The sequence below is a fragment of the Engystomops pustulosus genome, chromosome 8 (genome assembly GCF_040894005.1).
Source record: "Engystomops pustulosus chromosome 8, aEngPut4.maternal, whole genome shotgun sequence".
Lineage (NCBI taxonomy): Eukaryota > Metazoa > Chordata > Amphibia > Anura > Leptodactylidae > Engystomops > Engystomops pustulosus.
Window position 1 is genome coordinate 104,132,624 of NC_092418.1, and position 19,735 is coordinate 104,152,358.

Sequence of the window (19,735 nt, forward strand, 5' to 3'; positions counted from 1 at the left end):
TACAGATTATACACCACCACTAGGGGGAGATCACTACATACAGATTATACACCACCACTAGGAGGAGATCACTACATACAGACTATACACCACCACTAGGAGGAGATCACTACATACAGATTATACACCACCACTAGGAGGAGATCACTACATACAGATTATACACCACCACTAGGGGGAGATCTCTACATACAGATTATACACCACCACTAGGGGGAGATCACTACATACAGATTGTACACCACCTCTAGGGGGAGATCACTACATACAGATTATACACCACCACTAGGAGGAGATCACTACATACAGATTATACACCACCACTAGGGGGAGATCACTACATACAGATTATACACCACCACTAGGGGGAGATCACTACATACAGACTATACACCACCACTAGGAGGAGCTCACTACATACAGATTATACAACACCACTAGGGGGAGCTCACTACATACAGATTATACACCACCACTAGGGGGAGCTCACTACATACAGATTATACACCACCACTAGGAGGAGATCACTACACACAGATTATACACCACCACTAGGGGGGGATCACTACACACAGATTATACACCACCACTAGGGGGAGATCACTACATACAGATTATACACCACCACTAGGGGGAGATCACTACATACAGATTATACACCACCACTAGGGGGGGATCACTACATACAGATTATACACCACCACTAGGGGGAGATCAATACATACAGATTATACACCACCACTAGGGGGGGATCACTACATACAGATTATACACCACCACTAGGAGGAGCTCACTACATACACATTGTACACCACCACTAGGGGGAGATCACCACATACAGATTATACACCACCACTAGGGGGAGATCACTACATACAGATTATACACCACCACTAGGGGGAGATCACTACATACAGATTATACACCACCACTAGGGGGAGATCACTACATACAGATTATACACCACCACTAGGGGGAGATCACTACATACAGATTATACACCACCACTAGGAGGAGCTCACTACATACACATTGTACACCACCACTAGGGGGAGATCACCACATACAGATTATACACCACCACTAGGGGGAGATCACCACATACAGATTATACACCACCACTAGGGGGAGATCACTACATACAGATTATACACCACCACTAGAGGGAGATCACTACATACAGATTATACACCACCACTAGAGGGAGATCACTACATACAGATTATACACCACCACTAGGGGGAGCTCACAACATACAGATTATAAACCACCACTAGGAGGAGCTCACTACATACAGATTATACACCACCACTAGGGGGAGCTCCCTACATACAGATTATACACCATCGCTAGGGGGGATCACTACATACAGATTTTACACCATCGCTAGGGGGGATCACTACATACAGATTATACACCACCACTAGGAGGAGATCACTACATACAGATTATATACCACCACTAGGAGGAGATCACTACATACAGATTATACACCACCACTAGGGGGAGCTCTCTACATACATATTATACACCACCACTAGGGGGAGATCACTACATACAGATTATACACCACCACTAGGGGGAGCTCACTACATACAGATTATACACCACCACTAGGGGGAGCTCACTACATACAGATTATACACCCCCACTAGGGGGAGCTCACTACATACAGATTATACACCACCACTAGGGGGAGCTCACTACATACAGATTATACACCACCACTAGGGGGAGATCACTACATAAAGATTATACACCACCACTAGGAGGAGCTCACTACATACAGATTATACACCACCACTAGGGGGAACTCACTACATACAGATTATACAGCCACCACTAGGGGGAGCTCACTACATACAGATTATACACCACCACTAGGAGGAGATCACTATATACAGATTATACACCACCACTAGGGGGAGATCACTACATACAGATTATAAACCACCACTAGGGGGAGATCACTACATACACATTATACACCACCACTAGGAATAGATCACTACATACAGATTATACACCACCACTAGGGGGAGATCACTACATACAGATTATACACCACCACTAGGGGGAGATCACTACATACAGATTATACACCACCACTAGGGGGAGCTCACTACATACAGATTATACACCACCACTAGGGGGAGCTCACTACATACAGATTATACACCACCACTAGGGGGAGCTCACTACATACAGATTATACACCACCACTAGGGGGAGATCACTACATACAGATTATACACCACCACTAGGAGGAGCTCACTACATACAGATTATACACCACCACTAGGGGGAGATCACTACATATAGATTATACACCACCACTAGGAGGAGCTCACTACATACAGATTATACACCACCACTAGGGGGAGCTCACTACATACAGATTATACACCACCACTAGGGGGAGCTCACTACATACAGATTATACACCACCACTAGGGGGAGCTCACTACATACAGATTACACACCACCACTAGGGGGAGTTCACTACATACAGATTATACACCACCACTAGGAGGAGCTCACTACATACAGATTATACACCACCACTAGGGGGAGATCACTACATACAGATTATACATCACCACTAGGGGGAGCTCACTACATACAGATTATACACCACCCTAGGGGGAGATCACTACATACAGATTACACACCACCACTAGGGGGAGTTCACTACATACAGATTATACACCACCACTAGGAGGAGCTCACTACATACAGATTATACACCACCACTAGGGGGAGATCACTACATACAGATTATACACCACCACTAGGGGGAGATCACTACATACAGATTATACATCACCACTAGGGGGAGCTCACTACATACAGATTATACACCACCACTAGGGGGAGATCACTACATACAGATTATACACCACCACTAGGGGGAGATCACTACAGCCCTCGGCTCCCCTCACCCCCTGCTGCTGGAGAACATTTCATCCTCACAAAATCTCACAAATCTGAAGAGCAAACACGGTGGCGGCACGGACGAACAGCTCCAATCACCTCCAGAGCTGCAATCACTATTCTGCCTTCCATAATCTACGATATTTTGAGCATCCACCCACCATACAGAAGCACTACAAGTCTCAGCCTCACGCGTCCGCCCCGGTGTCCAGCGCCTGCTCCTTGCTGCCTGGTGCTGCCCTCTACTGTCCAGCGGAGCATCGTGTTAGTGCCAGACAAAGAGATCACATCTATGATCAGTGACAGAATGGGTCAAGTTTCTAATGTTAAAAGATTTTGCAGAAGAGCTGACAATCTACACCCTGATCCCATTGTATTTTTAGCAGCTACTGGCCAGACATATGGATCATGTAGAACAGTATAGCTGCAAACACTAAATGTAAACCCCTAGTGTGAACTGTGCTGAAAACCTGTGATATTGCGGTACATGCAGTGATATGCTCTATGTTACAGGGCTCATGTGTCCCCTCCAGCCTGGTACCAGGGGTCCCCTCCAGCCCGGTACCAGGGTCCCCTCCAGTATAGAGGAATGTCATTCCAACACAGGGTAAACCACGTGCATCCGCAGGACAGAGCGGGTGACAAAGCCCTTTCCCAGGTGGGCACAGCCGCCCTTTGTTCTGTGCTCAGCTATTGATGGGACCACCTGGGTGCAGGGGTCACCGGGGGCCACCACTGGCAATTACCAGCCAGGAACAAAGGCAATGACATCTACCTGGATTACCAAAGCCAGCACAAGCAATGTTCATACATCAGTGCCCCCCAATGCAGCCCACCCCAGCCGCGGGCACAAACAAAGACCATCAGAGAACAGCACAATGCAGCGGCCAATACCACCCCCCTCCCCGACCCCTGCAGGGGGCACAGTCCAAGGCTGGGAACACACTCATGTCAGCTACACAGCGGGGACCTGATATGAGAGTTATATACAGAGCTACAGGCAAGCCCCCCCAATAATACACGGAGCTAGAGAGAAGCCCCCTAATAATACACGGAGCAAGAGAGAAGCCCCCCCAATAATACATGGAGCAAGAGAGAAGCCCCCCCAATAATACACGGAGCTAGAGAGAAGCCCCCTAATAATACACGGAGCAAGAGAGAAGCCCCCCCAATAATACATGGAGCAAGAGAGAAGCCCCCCCCCAATAATACACGGGGCAAGAGAGAAGCCCCCCAATAATACACGGAGCAAGAGAGAAGCCCCCTAATAATACACGGAGCAAGAGAGAAGCCCCCCCAATAATACATGGAGCAAGAGAGAATCCCCCCCCCCCAATAATACATGGAGCAAGAGAGAACCCCCCCCCAATAATACACGGAGCAAGAGAGAACCCCCCCCCCCCCCAATAATACACGGAGCAAGAGAGAACCCCCCCCCCCAATAATACACGGAGCAAGAGAGAAGCCCCCTAATAATACACGGAGCAAGAGAGAAGCCCCCTAATAATACACTGAGTAAGAGACAAGCCCCCCAATAATACATTGAGCAAGAGACAAGCCCCCCAATAATATACGGAGCAAGAGTGAAGACCCCCAATAATATACAGAGCAAGAGAGAAGCCCCCGAATAATATCCACGTGTATATAGACACATGTATACAGGCAGGGGTGTAATATACAAGTATACAGACACATAGTAGGTATATATATACACACACACACACACATACATCCATACACCAGCGGTTGGATTTATTGCCCTCCTGAAGCCCCCACACCCGTGGCGGACCCCCACACTCTCATCACACAATGAATGAGCCGGGCACTGAGGGGTTACCCGGGTGGGGGTTTGTTTAGATGGAAGCAGCGGAGAGGTTGAGGGGTCGCACATTCTGTGGAGACATCGGGAGCTGGTTAACCCCTTCCTCCCCTGAGCCCATTGAAAAGTGTGGCGAAGGGGAGGGGGGGATGAGTGTCAGCTCCGCAGCCCAAAACACTTAATGTTAATACCAACAACAAACTCTGTAGGAAACTTTGTGTTACAAGTTTAGTAATCCACCTCCTGGGGGGCCCGGGGTGACACACGATGCGGGGGTGGGGGCAGAGTTTTTGTCCGGTCCCCGGCATTTTTTTCCCTTTTTGATGTTCAGGCAGACGTGATGTGAAGGTTAATGACACAACCCCCAACCAGCAGGACAGCGATTCCCATGAGCCTGGCACCAACCAGCGGGCACATACCCCGGCACAACATGTACAGGGGGGCACATACCCCAGCACATCATGGACAGGGGGGCACATACCCCGGCAAGACATGTACAGGGGGGCACATACCCCGGCACATGTACAGGAGGGCACGTACCCCGGCACAACATGTACAGGGGGGCACATACCCCAGCACATCATGAACAGGGGGGCACATACCCCGGCACAACATGTACAGGGGGGCACATACCCCAGCACATCATGAACAGGGGGGCACATACCCCGGCACATCATGAACAGGGGGGCACATACCCCGGCACAACATGTACAGGAGGGCACATACCCCAGCACATCATGAACAGGGGGGCACATACCCCGGCACAACATGTACAGGAGGGCACGTACCCCGGCACAACATGTACAGGGGGGCACATACCCCAGCACATCATGAACAGGGGGCACATACCCCGGCAAGACATGTACAGGGGGCACATACCCCGGCAAGACATGTACAGGGGGGCACATACCCCGGCACAACATGTACAGGGGGGCACATACCCCAGCACATCATGAACAGGGGGGCACATACCCCGGCAAGACATGTACAGGGGGGCATATACCCCGGCACAACATGTACAGGGGGGCACATACCCCAGCACATCATGAACAGGGGGGCACATACCCCAGCAAGACATGTACAGGGGGGCACATAATGTACAGGAGGGCACGTACCCCGGCACAACATGTACAGGGGGGCACATATCCCGGCACAACATGTACAGGGGGGCACATACCGCGGCAAATAATGTACAGGAGGGCACATACCCCGGCACGACATGTACAGGATTCACAGACCCCGGCACAACATGTACAGGGGGGCACATACCCCGGCACAACATGTACAGGGGGGCACATACCCCGGCACAACATGTACAGGGGGGCACATACCCCAGCACAACATGTACAGGGGGGCACATACCCCAGCACGACATGGACAGGGGGCACATACCTCAGCACGACATGGACAGGGGGCACATACCCCAATACAACATGTACGGAGGGGGCACATACCCCGGCACAACATGTACGGAGGGGGCACATTCCCCGACACATCAGGAACAGGGGGGCACATACCCCGGCACAACATGTACGGAGGGGGCACATTCCCCGGCACATCAGGAACAGGGGGGCACATACCCCGGCACAACATGTACGGAGGGGGCACATACCCTGGCACATCAGGAACAGAGGGGCACACACCCTGGCACAACATGTAAGGAGGGGGCACATACCCCAGCACAACATGTACGGAGGGGGCACATACCTCGGCACAACATGTACGGAGGGAGCACATACCCCAGCACAATATGTATGGAGGGGGCACATACCCCGGCACATCAGGAACAGGGGGCACATACCCCGGCACAATATGTACGGAGGGGGCACATACCCTGGCACATCAGGAACAGAGGGGCACACACCCTGGCACTTCAGGAACCGGGGTCACATACCCCGTTACATCAGGGACAGGGGGCACATACCCCGGCACAAAAGGAACAGGGGGGGCACATACCCCTGCACATCATGAACAGGGGAACACATAGCCCGGCACATCATGAACAGGGGAACACACATACCCCGGCACATCATGAGCAGGGGGGCACATACCCCAGCACATCAGGGACAGGGGAACACATACCCCAGCACATCATGAACAGGGGGGCACATACCCCAGCACATCAGGAACAGGGGGGCACATACCCCATCACATCAGGAACAGGGGGGCACATACCCCGGCACATCATGAGCAGGGGGGCACATACCCCACCACATCAGGAACAGGGGGGCTCATACCCCTGCACATCATGAACAGGGGGGCACATACCCTGGCACATCAGGAACAGGGGGGCACATACCCCGGCACATCAGGAACAGGGGGACACATACCCCGGCACAACATGTACAGCGGGGCACATACCCCGGCACATCAGGAACAGGGGGCACATACCCCGGCACATCAGGAACAGGGGGACACATACCCCGGCACATCAGGGACAGGGGGCACATACCCCGGCACATCAGGGACAGGGGGCACATACCCCGGCACATCAGGGACAGGGGGGCACATACCCCGGCACATCAGGGACAGGGGGGCACATACCCCGGCACATCAGGAACAGGGGGACACATACCCCGGCACATCAGGGACAGGGGGGCACATACCCCGGCACATCAGGAACAGGGGGCACATACCCTGGCACATCAGGGACAGGGGGCACATACCCCGGCACATCAGGGACAGGGGGGCACATACCCCGGCACATCAGGAACAGGGGGACACATAATCCCACACATCACCAGTCCAATGGCCCAGAGACCACCCGGGCACTAACTGTGTCACAACTAGAGAGAGACCCCAACTCCGGGGGATTATTATGGCTGTCACTATCCTGGGCAATGACTGAGCCCCCTCTGTGCCCCCCGGACCCCTCTATGAGCTGAGATGAGAAATTATAGAGGAAGAAGTTCCCAAGTGCTAAAGAGGGGTCTTAGGGTGGGGGACCCTGAGGGCAGGTGCCGGGAGTCTCTGCTGGGTGACGGGGTGAGTGTAGCTTCTCCCCGGGCATCTCCTGAGCGGCAGCGGGTACTCACCGCACTCCGGGGCCGGGGGGCTGCAGCTGGCATCAGTCTGGGGGTCCTGACAGTCCGCGGGGGGCGCAGCCTGGAGCCGGGGGTCCGCGCAGCACTGAGGGGACCGAGAACTGGCGGCGGCGGGGGCGGGGCCCACATGGTGACGTCACCTAATGTATGCAGCAAGAGGCGGGACCGAGGCTCCAGACACAAAGGGTTAATGCTCTGCACAGTCCGGATGCTCTGCAGGGGGCAGAGAGGTGTCTGGAGGAAGGGGTTAACTCTATCCATAGGAGGCATCAGACTGAGGGGCTGGTGCGATGTTCTGCAAGTAACGGAGCGGACTTTACATACAGTGTATAATGCTCTGCAGTGTAAAAGAGTAATGCTCTGCAGTGTAAAAAGTGATGCTCTGCACTATAAGGGAGTAATGCTCTGCAATATTAGGGAGTAATGCTCTGCAGTGCAGAAGAGTAGAGTAACGCTCTGCAGTTTAAGGGAGTAATGCTCTGCAGTGTAAGGGAGTAATGCTCTGCAGTGCAAAAGAGTAATTTTCTGCAGTGTAAGGGGGTAATGCTCAGCAGCGTAAGAGATTGATGATCTGCAATGTAGGGGAGTAATGCTCTGCATTGTAAAGAACTAATGCTCTGTGGTGTAAGGGAATTAAGTTCTGCACTGTAGAAAGCTCTGCACTGTAAAGAACTAATATAAAGGGCTAAGGCTCTGCAAAGGGAATGTCCTGCAGGCTGCTGTGCTGTGTAAATTACAGGCTGGATGCTCTGCAGACTAGTGACATGTTGTGCTGCTCCGGGGCTCTGGATGATGGGAAGTGCTCAGGGATCTGTTGCCCTCCCTCTAGTCACATTCCTGCCCGGTCCTGTCTGTGCAAGTGTCAGTCCTCACTGCAGTCCTGTTGTTCTCTGCACACACCTGAACCTGCATGCAGCACATTTCTCAGCAGGGGGCGACACTGAGCTGGGGTGCCCAGAATCATCAATAACCGTGGCTGGACCTCCCCGTTTCTGGTACACAGCCTGGTTGTGCTGGTTGTGCTGTGGGTCGTCTCTGTCACCTGCTGATGATCTCCCTGTACAATGGCACCCATTGTCACCCACATCACCCGCGTCTGAGAATTCCCAGATTCTTGCGCTCACCCTCGGCATTCCACATGCACCCACTGACGCTGGACCCCAGAAATGTCAGGCGCTGTTCACACTGTGACTTGTCATTGTCCTGGACCTGCAGGTGACAATCGGGAAATGTAATTCTAGACCTGTCCTGATGGGGGCGTAACATGAAGGGGTGCGCTGGCATATCCAGGGCACCTCAGGATGGGAGATTTAGTGCTGATACATTGTATCTAGTCTGGAGCTTATGGTCTATGAACACAGGAAGAACCTCCATGTAGAGGGTCCGGTGGTCAGAACCAGGGCTCCCACTCGTGTTTCCCCCCGGAATTCTTCCCATTCCAGATCCAAGCACCTACATAGCCGCAGATTTCAGGGATCAGCGAGTTCTGGGGGTTTTTTTTGTTGATAATGCCCCACCCCGGGGCCCCCAGGAGCCGACAGGATACACTTTATAGGAACATAATCACGAAAAACATTCTGCAAACTGAACAGTTTCTGCCGTGGCCCCGGAGGAGCGGAGAACATGGAGAGTATCCAGAGGAATGTGCAGCGTCTTAAAGGGGCAGGCGCCACAATCCCATCACTTCTGAAGGCTATCAGCCATCTGTCTGGACACAGAGCCGCAGAGCATCGCGCCTGACCCCCTGCTGTGCGCATCCATGTCACAACATGAAAGGAGAAATATAGAGCGGAAAAGAGAGAAGAAAATCTTTCTGCGTCTTCAATCCATTCTCAGCTTTATCGATCAGGAGACGATTGATCCACAGACACAGCAAGGAATCTGGTGGCTGCAGAGAACATCACAGACCCTGAGCGTCACCCACCTGTGCAGAGCACAGTCCCACCCAATATCAGGGGGTCCCCGCAGCCACAGCTCCTCGTATCTCAGGCGATATTGGGGGTCCCTGTATTATAAAGGGGTCCCTGTTCCCAGATTTTCACACACCTCATAATTACTTTCATATCCATATTACAGAAAAATGCTCTAAAAATCAGATAAATCAATGGCGGCTCGTTATCACTCCTGTCGGATGATGAACAATCACACTCCACGCTGCCTTCAAACTAATCCCCACATTCACAAGTAATTCTAATTATCCTGGGGCGTCTAACGGGACAATAGAAGTCATTTTACTCAAATATTTCCTTCAAAATCCTATATCATTCTGTGTATGCAGCTTCCTTGCAGAGTTATATGTCTCCATGGTAACAGACTACAAACAAACCTGGAGAAGGACATTTTTACACAGAATAACCTGTTCCTTCCCAGTAGTGTGAAAGAGTTGCAAGCATAGAGATCATCCTGACTACAGTGACATCATCCTGACCAAAATGACATCACCCTGACCACAGTGACATCATCCTGATCACAATGACATCATCCTGACCACAGTGACATCACCCTGACCACAGTGACATCACCCTGATCACAATGACATCACCCTGACCACAGTGACATCACCCTGATCACAATGACATCATCCTGACCACAGTGACATCACTCTGACCACAGTGACATCACCCTGATCACAACGACATCACCCTTACCACAGTGACATCATCCTGACTATGGTGACATCACCCTGACCACAATGACATCATCCTGACTACAGTGACATCACCCTGATCACAATGACATCACCCTGACCACAATCACATCACGCTGACCACAATGTCATCATCCTGACTATGGTGACATCACCCTGACAACAGTGACATCACCCTGACCATAGTGACATCACCCTGACCACAGTGACATCATCCTGACTATGGTGACATCACCCTGACCACAATGTCATCATCCTGACTACAGTGACATCACCCTGACCACAATGTCATCATCCTGACTATGGTGACATCACCCTGACAACAGTGACATCACCCTGACCATAGTGACATTACCCTGACTACAGTGACATCATCCTGACCACAAAGACATCACCCTGACAACAATGACATCACCCTGACTATGGTGACATCACCTTGACTACAGTGCCATCATCCTGACCACAGTGACATCACCCTGACCACAATGACATCATCCTGACCACAGTGACATCACCCTGACCGCAATGACATCACCCTGACCACAGTGACATCACCCTGACCACAATGACATCACCCTGACCCCAGTGACATCACCCTGACCACAATGACATCACCCTGACCACAGTGACATCATCCTGACAACAGTGACATCATCCTGACCACAATGACATCACCCTGACCACAGTGACATCACCCTGACCACAATGACATCACCCTGACCACAGTGACATCATCCTGACAACAGTGACATCATCCTGACCACAATGACATCACCCTGACCACAGTGACATCACCCTGACCACAATGACATCACCCTGACCACAGTGACATCATCCTGACTACAGTGACATCATCCTGACCACAGTGACATCGCCCTGACCACAATGACATCACCCTGACTGAAGTGACATCACCCTGACTATGGTGACATCATCCTGACCACAGTGACATCACCGGTTGCATTTGTATGAAGGCAGGGACAGTCCGGCCCCGATGCTGCGCCTCTTCTCTGGACTTTGGAAGAAGCTGCGGAGATCAGATAATATTTGTTTGCTTTCTGCAGCGGCGCCATCTCCTCGCAGTGACCCTGACTAATGGAAATGAGATCTCTAATTAATGGAGAACACTAATCGTACGTCAATGCTAATTGTGCAGAAAACGCCACTGCCGGACTCTCTGAGCGCCGCGCATCCTGCGCCACCGCTCGCACTTCATCATTTTCCTGCATTTATTCCAGTTCTGATTCACAATTTGTCGCTCATAACTGAGACCCAAAACATCTGCAAAAATACGACATCACTGGATCTGTTAATGGTAAAACTATGGATTGTAAATTGCTACTTTAGTTTGAAAAATAGGGAGAATAAGGAACCAAAGAATAAAAATGGCAGCATCGGCGTCCGCTATTACAATAATATGATCCCGAACAGTGATCCCCTGCCTAAAAATACTAAATAAATCCTGACAGGACTCCTAGGAGAGAAAAAGAGTCCAGCTAACCCCGCCCACACAGAATGGATGACAGAGAGAGTCCTGATAACCCCGCCCACACAGGATGACTGACAGAGAGTCCTGATAACCCCACCCACACAGGATGACTGACAGAGAGTCCTGATAACCCCACCCACACAGGATGACTGACAGAGAGTTCTGATAACCCCGCCCACACAGGATGACTGACAGAGAGAGTCCTGATAACCCCGCCCACACAGGATGACTGACAGAGTCCTGATAACCCCGCCCACACAGAATGACTGACAGAGAGAGTCCTGGTAACCCCGCCTACACATGATGACTGACAGAGAGAGTCTTGATAACCCCGCCCACACATGATGATTGACAGAGATTGTATAAAGTGTAGAAGCCGCGGAGAGAGCCTGGGACTTGCTGCAGCTGATGCAACCAACTTATCCGAGGAGTGAACACATCCCCCTCCAGAGCTCATGATGGTGGAGAGCGCCACCTGCTGGACGCTGCATACTCCACAACCCAAGTCACCATTCAGATGGATGCAGTACAAGGTCAGATGATAATAATAATAATAATTCTTTATTTATGTAGCGCCGACAAATTACGCAGCGCTGCACAAAGTATGACAAATTGGTCCCAAAAAGTCGGAGAAACAGAGAATTCTCTGGATCAAAGCAATCAAACTGCTTCAAACGACTCCTTCTGCGTTTTCAGGCGAAGGTAAGTGATATCAATAGTGTAAAAGAAAACTAGGTGGATAGACATGAAAACAAAGTGCAGAACATCCCGACAATTACAATAAAGTGATTTCATTGCATTAACACCGAACATTATGTAAAATTATTAAAGTTCAGACTCCAAAGACCCAACAGAGAGTAATAGATTGTATCCCCCCTGTACAGTCTCCTCTCCCCGGGATGTAATGGCTGATAACAGAGAGTAATAGATTGTATCCCCCCTGTACAGTCTCCTCTCCCCGGGATGTAATGGCTGATAACGGAGAGTAATAGATTGTATCCCCCCTGTACAGTCTCCTCTCCCCGGGATGTAATGGCTGATAACGGAGAGTAATAGATTGTATCCCCCCTGTATAGTCTCCTCTCCCCGGGATGTAATGGCTGATAACAGAGAGTAATAGATTGTATCCCCCCCTGTACAGTCTCCTCTCCCCGGGATGTAATGGCTGATAACAGAGAGTAATAGATTGTATCCCCCTGTACAGTCTCCTCTCCCCAGGATGTAATGGCTGATAACAGAGAGTAATAGATTGTATCCCCCTGTACAGTCTCCTCTCCCCGGGGTGTAATGGCTGATACCAGAGAGTAATAGATTGTATCCCCCCCTGTACAGTCTCCTCTCCCCAGGATGTAATGGCTGATAACAGAGAGTAATAGATTGTATCCCCCTGTACAGTCTCCTCTCCCCAGGATGTAATGGCTGATAACAGAGAGTAATAGATTGTATCCCCCCTGTACAGTCTCCTCTCCCCGGGATGTAATGGCTGATAACAGAGAGTAATAGATTGTATCCCCCTGTACAGTCTCCTCTCCCCGGGATGTAATGGCTGATAACAGAGAGTAATAGATTGTATCCCCCTGTACAGTCTCCTCTCCCCAGGATGTAATGGCTGATAACAGAGAGTAATAGATTGTATCCCCCCTGTACAGTTTCCTCTCCCCGGGATGTAATGGCTGATAACAGAGAGTAATAGATTGTATCCCCCCTGTACAGTCTCCTCTCCCCGGGATGAAATGGCTGATAACAGAGAGTAATAGATGGTAGAGCCCTCCCCTGTCGCTGAGGTTTCTGCACAGTGTAGATGTGTGGTTTGCAGTCTCTGTGCAGCAGTCGGTGTTGCTCGGTCCTCGGGGGATTTGTGGAATTTTTGGTTTGGTTAATGTAGAATCCATTATCCCGGGATAATAGTTTGTCTCCAGGAAAACAGATTTCAGATCCGGGAATTTCTCACTCTCTGCATTTAATCTTCTCTGCGCTAATTATTCTGAAAATGTAGAATAAATAAATGATCCCTCGGATCGGTCTCCACCACGGACTCCTGATACCAATCAATGACCCCTGGCTGCTTTATAGTCTTAAAGGGACGGTGCACACAGGTCGTTGGGTCACTAGGGGTCACGGGGTCGTCTCATCCTTGTTTGGCTGAGCGCAGAGCTGCTTTACTATATAGCAGTATTATACACAGTGATACTATGTAGCAGTATTATACACAGTGATACTATGTAGCAGTATTATACACAGTGATACTATGTAGCAGTATTATACACAGTGATACTATGTAGCAGTATTATACACAGTGATACTATGTAGCAGTATTATATACAGTGATACTATGTAGCAGTATTATACACAGTGATACTATATAGCAGTATTATACACAGTGATACTATGTAGCAGTATTATACACAGTGATACTATGTAGCAGTATTATACACAGTGATACTATATAGCAGTATTATGTACAGTGATACTATGTAGCAGTATTATACACAGTGATACTATGTAGCAGTATTGTGTACAGTGATACTATATAGCAGTATTATACACAGTGATACTATGTAGCAGTATTGTGTACAGTGATACTATGTAGCAGTATTATACACAGTGATACTATGTAGCAGTATTATACACAGTGATACTATGTAGCAGTATTATACACAGTGATACTATGTAGCAGTATTATGTACAGTGATACTATATAGCAGTATTATGTACAGTGATACTATGTAGCAGTATTATATACAGTGATACTATGTAGCAGTATTATGTACAGTGATACTATGTAGCAGTATTATACACAGTGATACTATGTAGCAGTATTGTGTACAGTGATACTATATAGCAGTATTATACACAGTGATACTATGTAGCAGTATTGTGTACAGTGATACTATGTAGCAGTATTATACACAGTGATACTCTGTAGCAGTATTATACACAGTGATACTATGTAGCAGTATTATACACAGTGATACTATGTAGCAGTATTATGTACAGTGATACTATATAGCAGTATTATACACAGTGATACTATGTAGCAGTATTATGTACAGTGATACTATGTAGCAGTATTATACACAGTGATACTATATAGCAGTATTATACACAGTGATACTATGTAGCAGTATTATACACAGTGATACTATATAGCAGTATTATACACAGTGATACTATGTAGCAGTATTATACACAGTGATACTATGTAGCAGTATTATGTACAGTGATACTATGTAGCAGTATTATAAACAGTAATACTATATAGCAGTATTATGTACAGTGATACTATGTAGCAGTATTATAAACAGTGATACTATATAGCAGTATTATGTACAGTGATACTATGTAGCAGTATTATAAACAGTGATACTATATAGCAGTATTATGTACAGTGATACTATGTAGCAGTATTATATACAGTGATACTATGTAGCAGTATTATAAACAGTGATACTATATAGCAGTATTATTTATAGTGATACTATATAGCAGTATTATATACAGTGATACTATATAGCAGTTTTATGTACAGTGATACTATATAGCAGTATTATGTACGGTGATACTATATAGCAGTATTATACACAGTGATACTATGTAGCAGTATTATGTACAGTGATACTATGTAGCAGTATTATAAACAGTAATACTATATAGCAGTATTATGTACAGTGATACTATGTAGCAGTATTATACACAGTGATACTATGTAGCAGTATTATGTACAGTAATACTATATAGCAGTATTATGTACAGTGATACTATGTAGCAGTATTATATACAGTGATACTATGTAGCAGTATTATATACAGTGATACTATGTAGCAGTATTATGTACAGTGATACAATATAGCAGTATTATACACAGTGATACTATGTAGCAGTATTGTGTACAGTGATACTATGTAGCAGTATTATACACAGTGATACTATGTAGCAGTATTATACACAGTGATACTATGTAGCAGTATTATACACAGTGATACTATGTAGCAGTATTATGTACAGTGATACTATATAGCAGTATTATGTACAGTGATACTATGTAGCAGTATTATATACAGTGATACTATGTAGCAGTATTATGTACAGTGATACTATGTAGCAGTATTATACACAGCGATACTATGTAGCAGTATTGTGTACAGTGATACTATATAGCAGTATTATACACAGTGATACTATGTAGCAGTATTATACACAGTGATACTATGTAGCAGTATTATGTACAGTGATACTATGTAGCAGTATTATACACAGTGATACTATATAGCAGTATTATACACAGTGATACTATGTAGCAGTATTATACACAGTGATACTATATAGCAGTATTATACACAGTGATACTATGTAGCAGTATTATACACAGTGATACTATGTAGCAGTATTATGTACAGTGATACTATGTAGCAGTATTATAAACAGTAATACTATATAGCAGTATTATGTACAGTGATACTATGTAGCAGTATTATAAACAGTGATACTATATAGCAGTATTATGTACAGTGATACTATGTAGCAGTATTATAAACAGTGATACTATATAGCAGTATTATGTACAGTGATACTATGTAGCAGTATTATATACAGTGATACTATGTAGCAGTATTATAAACAGTGATACTATATAGCAGTATTATTTATAGTGATACTATATAGCAGTATTATATACAGTGATACTATATAGCAGTTTTATGTACAGTGATACTATATAGCAGTATTATGTACGGTGATACTATATAGCAGTATTATACACAGTGATACTATGTAGCAGTATTATGTACAGTGATACTATGTAGCAGTATTATAAACAGTAATACTATATAGCAGTATTATGTACAGTGATACTATGTAGCAGTATTATATACAGTGATACTATATAGCAGTTTCATGTACAGTGATACTATGTAGCAGTATTGTGTACAGTGATACTATATAGCAGTATTATACACAGTGATACTATGTAGCAGTATTATATACAGTGATACTATGTAGCAGTATTATATACAGTGATACTATGTAGCAGTATTATGTACAGTGATACAATATAGCAGTATTATACACAGTGATACTATGTAGCAGTATTGTGTACAGTGATACTATGTAGCAGTATTATACACAGTGATACAATATAGCAGTATTATGTACAGTGAAAACTATATAGCAGTATTATCCACAGTGATACTATGTAGCAGTATTATACACAGTGATACAATATAGCAGTATTATGTACAGTGAATACTATATAGCAGTATTATACACAGTGATACTATGTAGCAGTATTATGTACAGTGATACAATATAGCAGTATTATATACTGTGATACTATATAGCAGTATTATGTACAGTAATACTATATAGCAGTATTATAAACAGTGATACTATGTAGCAGTATTATGTACCGTGTTACTATATAGTGGAATTGTGTACAGTGATACTATATAGCAGTATTATGTACAGTGATACTATATAGCAGTATTATGTACAGTAATACTATATAGCAGTATTATAAACAGTGATACTATATAGCAGTATTATGTACAGTAATACCATATAGCAGTATTATGTACAGTGATACTATGTAGCAGTATTGTGTACAGTGATACTATATAGCAGTATTATACACAGTGATACTATGTAGCAGTATTGTGTACATTGATACTATATAGCAGTATTATGTACAGTAATACTATATAGCAGTATTATACACAGTGATACTATATAGCAGTATTATATACAGTAATACTATATAGCAGTATTATGTACAGTGATACTATATAGCAGTATTATGTACAGTGATACTATATAGCAGTATTTTAAACAGTTATACTATGTAGCAGTATTATGTACGGTGATACTATATAGCAGTATTATACACAGTGATACTATGTAGCAGTATTATAAACAGTAATACTATATAGCAGTATTATGTACAGTTATACTATGTAGCAGTATTATTTACAGTAATACTATATAGCAGTTTTATGTACAGTGATACTATATAGCAGTATTATGTACGGTGATACTATATAGCAGTATTATATACAGTGATACTATGTAGCAGTATTATATACAGTGATACTATGTAGCAGTATTGTGTACATTGATACTATATAGCAGTATTATGTACAGTGATACTATATAGCAGTATTATGTACAGTAATACTATATAGCAGTATTATACACAGTGATACTATATAGCAGTATTATATACAGTAATACTATATAGCAGTATTATGTACAGTGATACTATATAGCAGTATTATGTACAGTGATACTATATAGCAGTATTTTAAACAGTTATACTATGTAGCAGTATTATGTACGGTGATACTATATAGCAGTATTATACACAGTGATACTATGTAGCAGTATTATAAACAGTAATACTATATAGCAGTATTATGTACAGTTATACTATGTAGCAGTATTATATACAGTGATACTATATAGCAGTTTTATGTACAGTGATACTATATAGCAGCATTATGTACGGTGATACTGTATAGCAGTATTATATACAGTGATACTATGTAGCAGTATTATATACAGTGATACTATGTAGCAGTATTATGTACAGTGATACAATATAGCAGTATTATACACAGTGATACTATGTAGCAGTATTGTGTACAGTGATCCTATATAGCAGTATTATACACAGTGATACTATGTAGCAGTATTGTGTACAGTGATACTATGTAGCAGTATTATACACAGTGATACAATATAGCAGTATTATACACAGTGATACTATATAGCAGTATTATACACAGTGATACTATGTAGCAGTATTATACACAGTGATACAATATAGCAGTATCATGTACAGTGATACTATATAGCAGTATTATGTACAGTGAATACTATATAGCAGTATTATACACAGTGATACTATGTAGCAGTATTATGTACAGTGATACTATATAGCAGTATTATATACTGTGATACTATATAGCTGTATTATGTACAGTGATACTATATAGCAGTATTATGTACAGTGATACTATATAGCAGTATTATGTACAGTGATACTATATAGCAGTATTATGTACAGTAATACTATATAGCAGTATTATATACAGTAATACTATATAGCAGTATTATGTACAGTGATACTATATAGCAGTATTATGTACAGTGATATGATATAGCAGTATTATGTACGTTGATACTATATAGCAGTATTATGTACGGTGATACTATATAGCAGTATTATACACAGTGATACTATATAGCAGTATTATGTACGGTGATACTATATAGCAGTATTATGTACAGTGATGCTATATAGCAATATTATGTACGGTGATACTATATAGCAGTATTATATACAGTAATACTATATAGCAGTATTATGTACAGTGATATGATATAGCAGTATTATGTACGTTGATACTATATAGCAGTATTATGTACGGTGATACTATATAGCAGTATTATACACAGTGATACTATATAGCAGTATTATGTACGGTGATACTATATAGCAGTATTATGTACGGTGATACTATATAGCGGTATTATGTACAGTGATACTATATAGCAGTATTATTTACAGTGATACTATATAGCGGTATTATGTACAGTGACACTATATAGCGGTATTATATACAGTGATACTATATAGCAGTATTATGTACAGTGATACTATATAGCAGTATTATTTATAGTGATACTATATAGCGGTATTATGTACAGTGATACTATATAGCAGTATTATGTACAGTGATACTATATAGCAGTATTATTTATAGTGATACTATATAGCGGTATTATATACGGTGATACTATATAGC

General features: G+C 44.8%; 1 protein-coding gene across 2 annotated transcripts in view; it reads right to left on the bottom strand.

Moving 5' to 3' along the window:
• SEMA5B (semaphorin 5B) overlaps positions 1-7,909 on the bottom strand; it is a 146,766-nt gene extending 138,857 nt beyond the window's left edge. Inside the window, exon 1 of one of the 2 annotated variants that reach the window (XM_072122082.1) lies at positions 7,789-7,909. Coding sequence is in view for 1 of the 2 variants with exons in the window: in XM_072122081.1 (XP_071978182.1) it covers positions 7,789-7,821 (33 nt within the window). In the remaining variant the exon portion in view is untranslated. The remainder of the gene's footprint in view (positions 1-7,788) is intronic. The other variant, XM_072122081.1, reaches the window with a different exon arrangement.
• Positions 7,910-19,735: the final 11,826 nt, after the last annotated feature.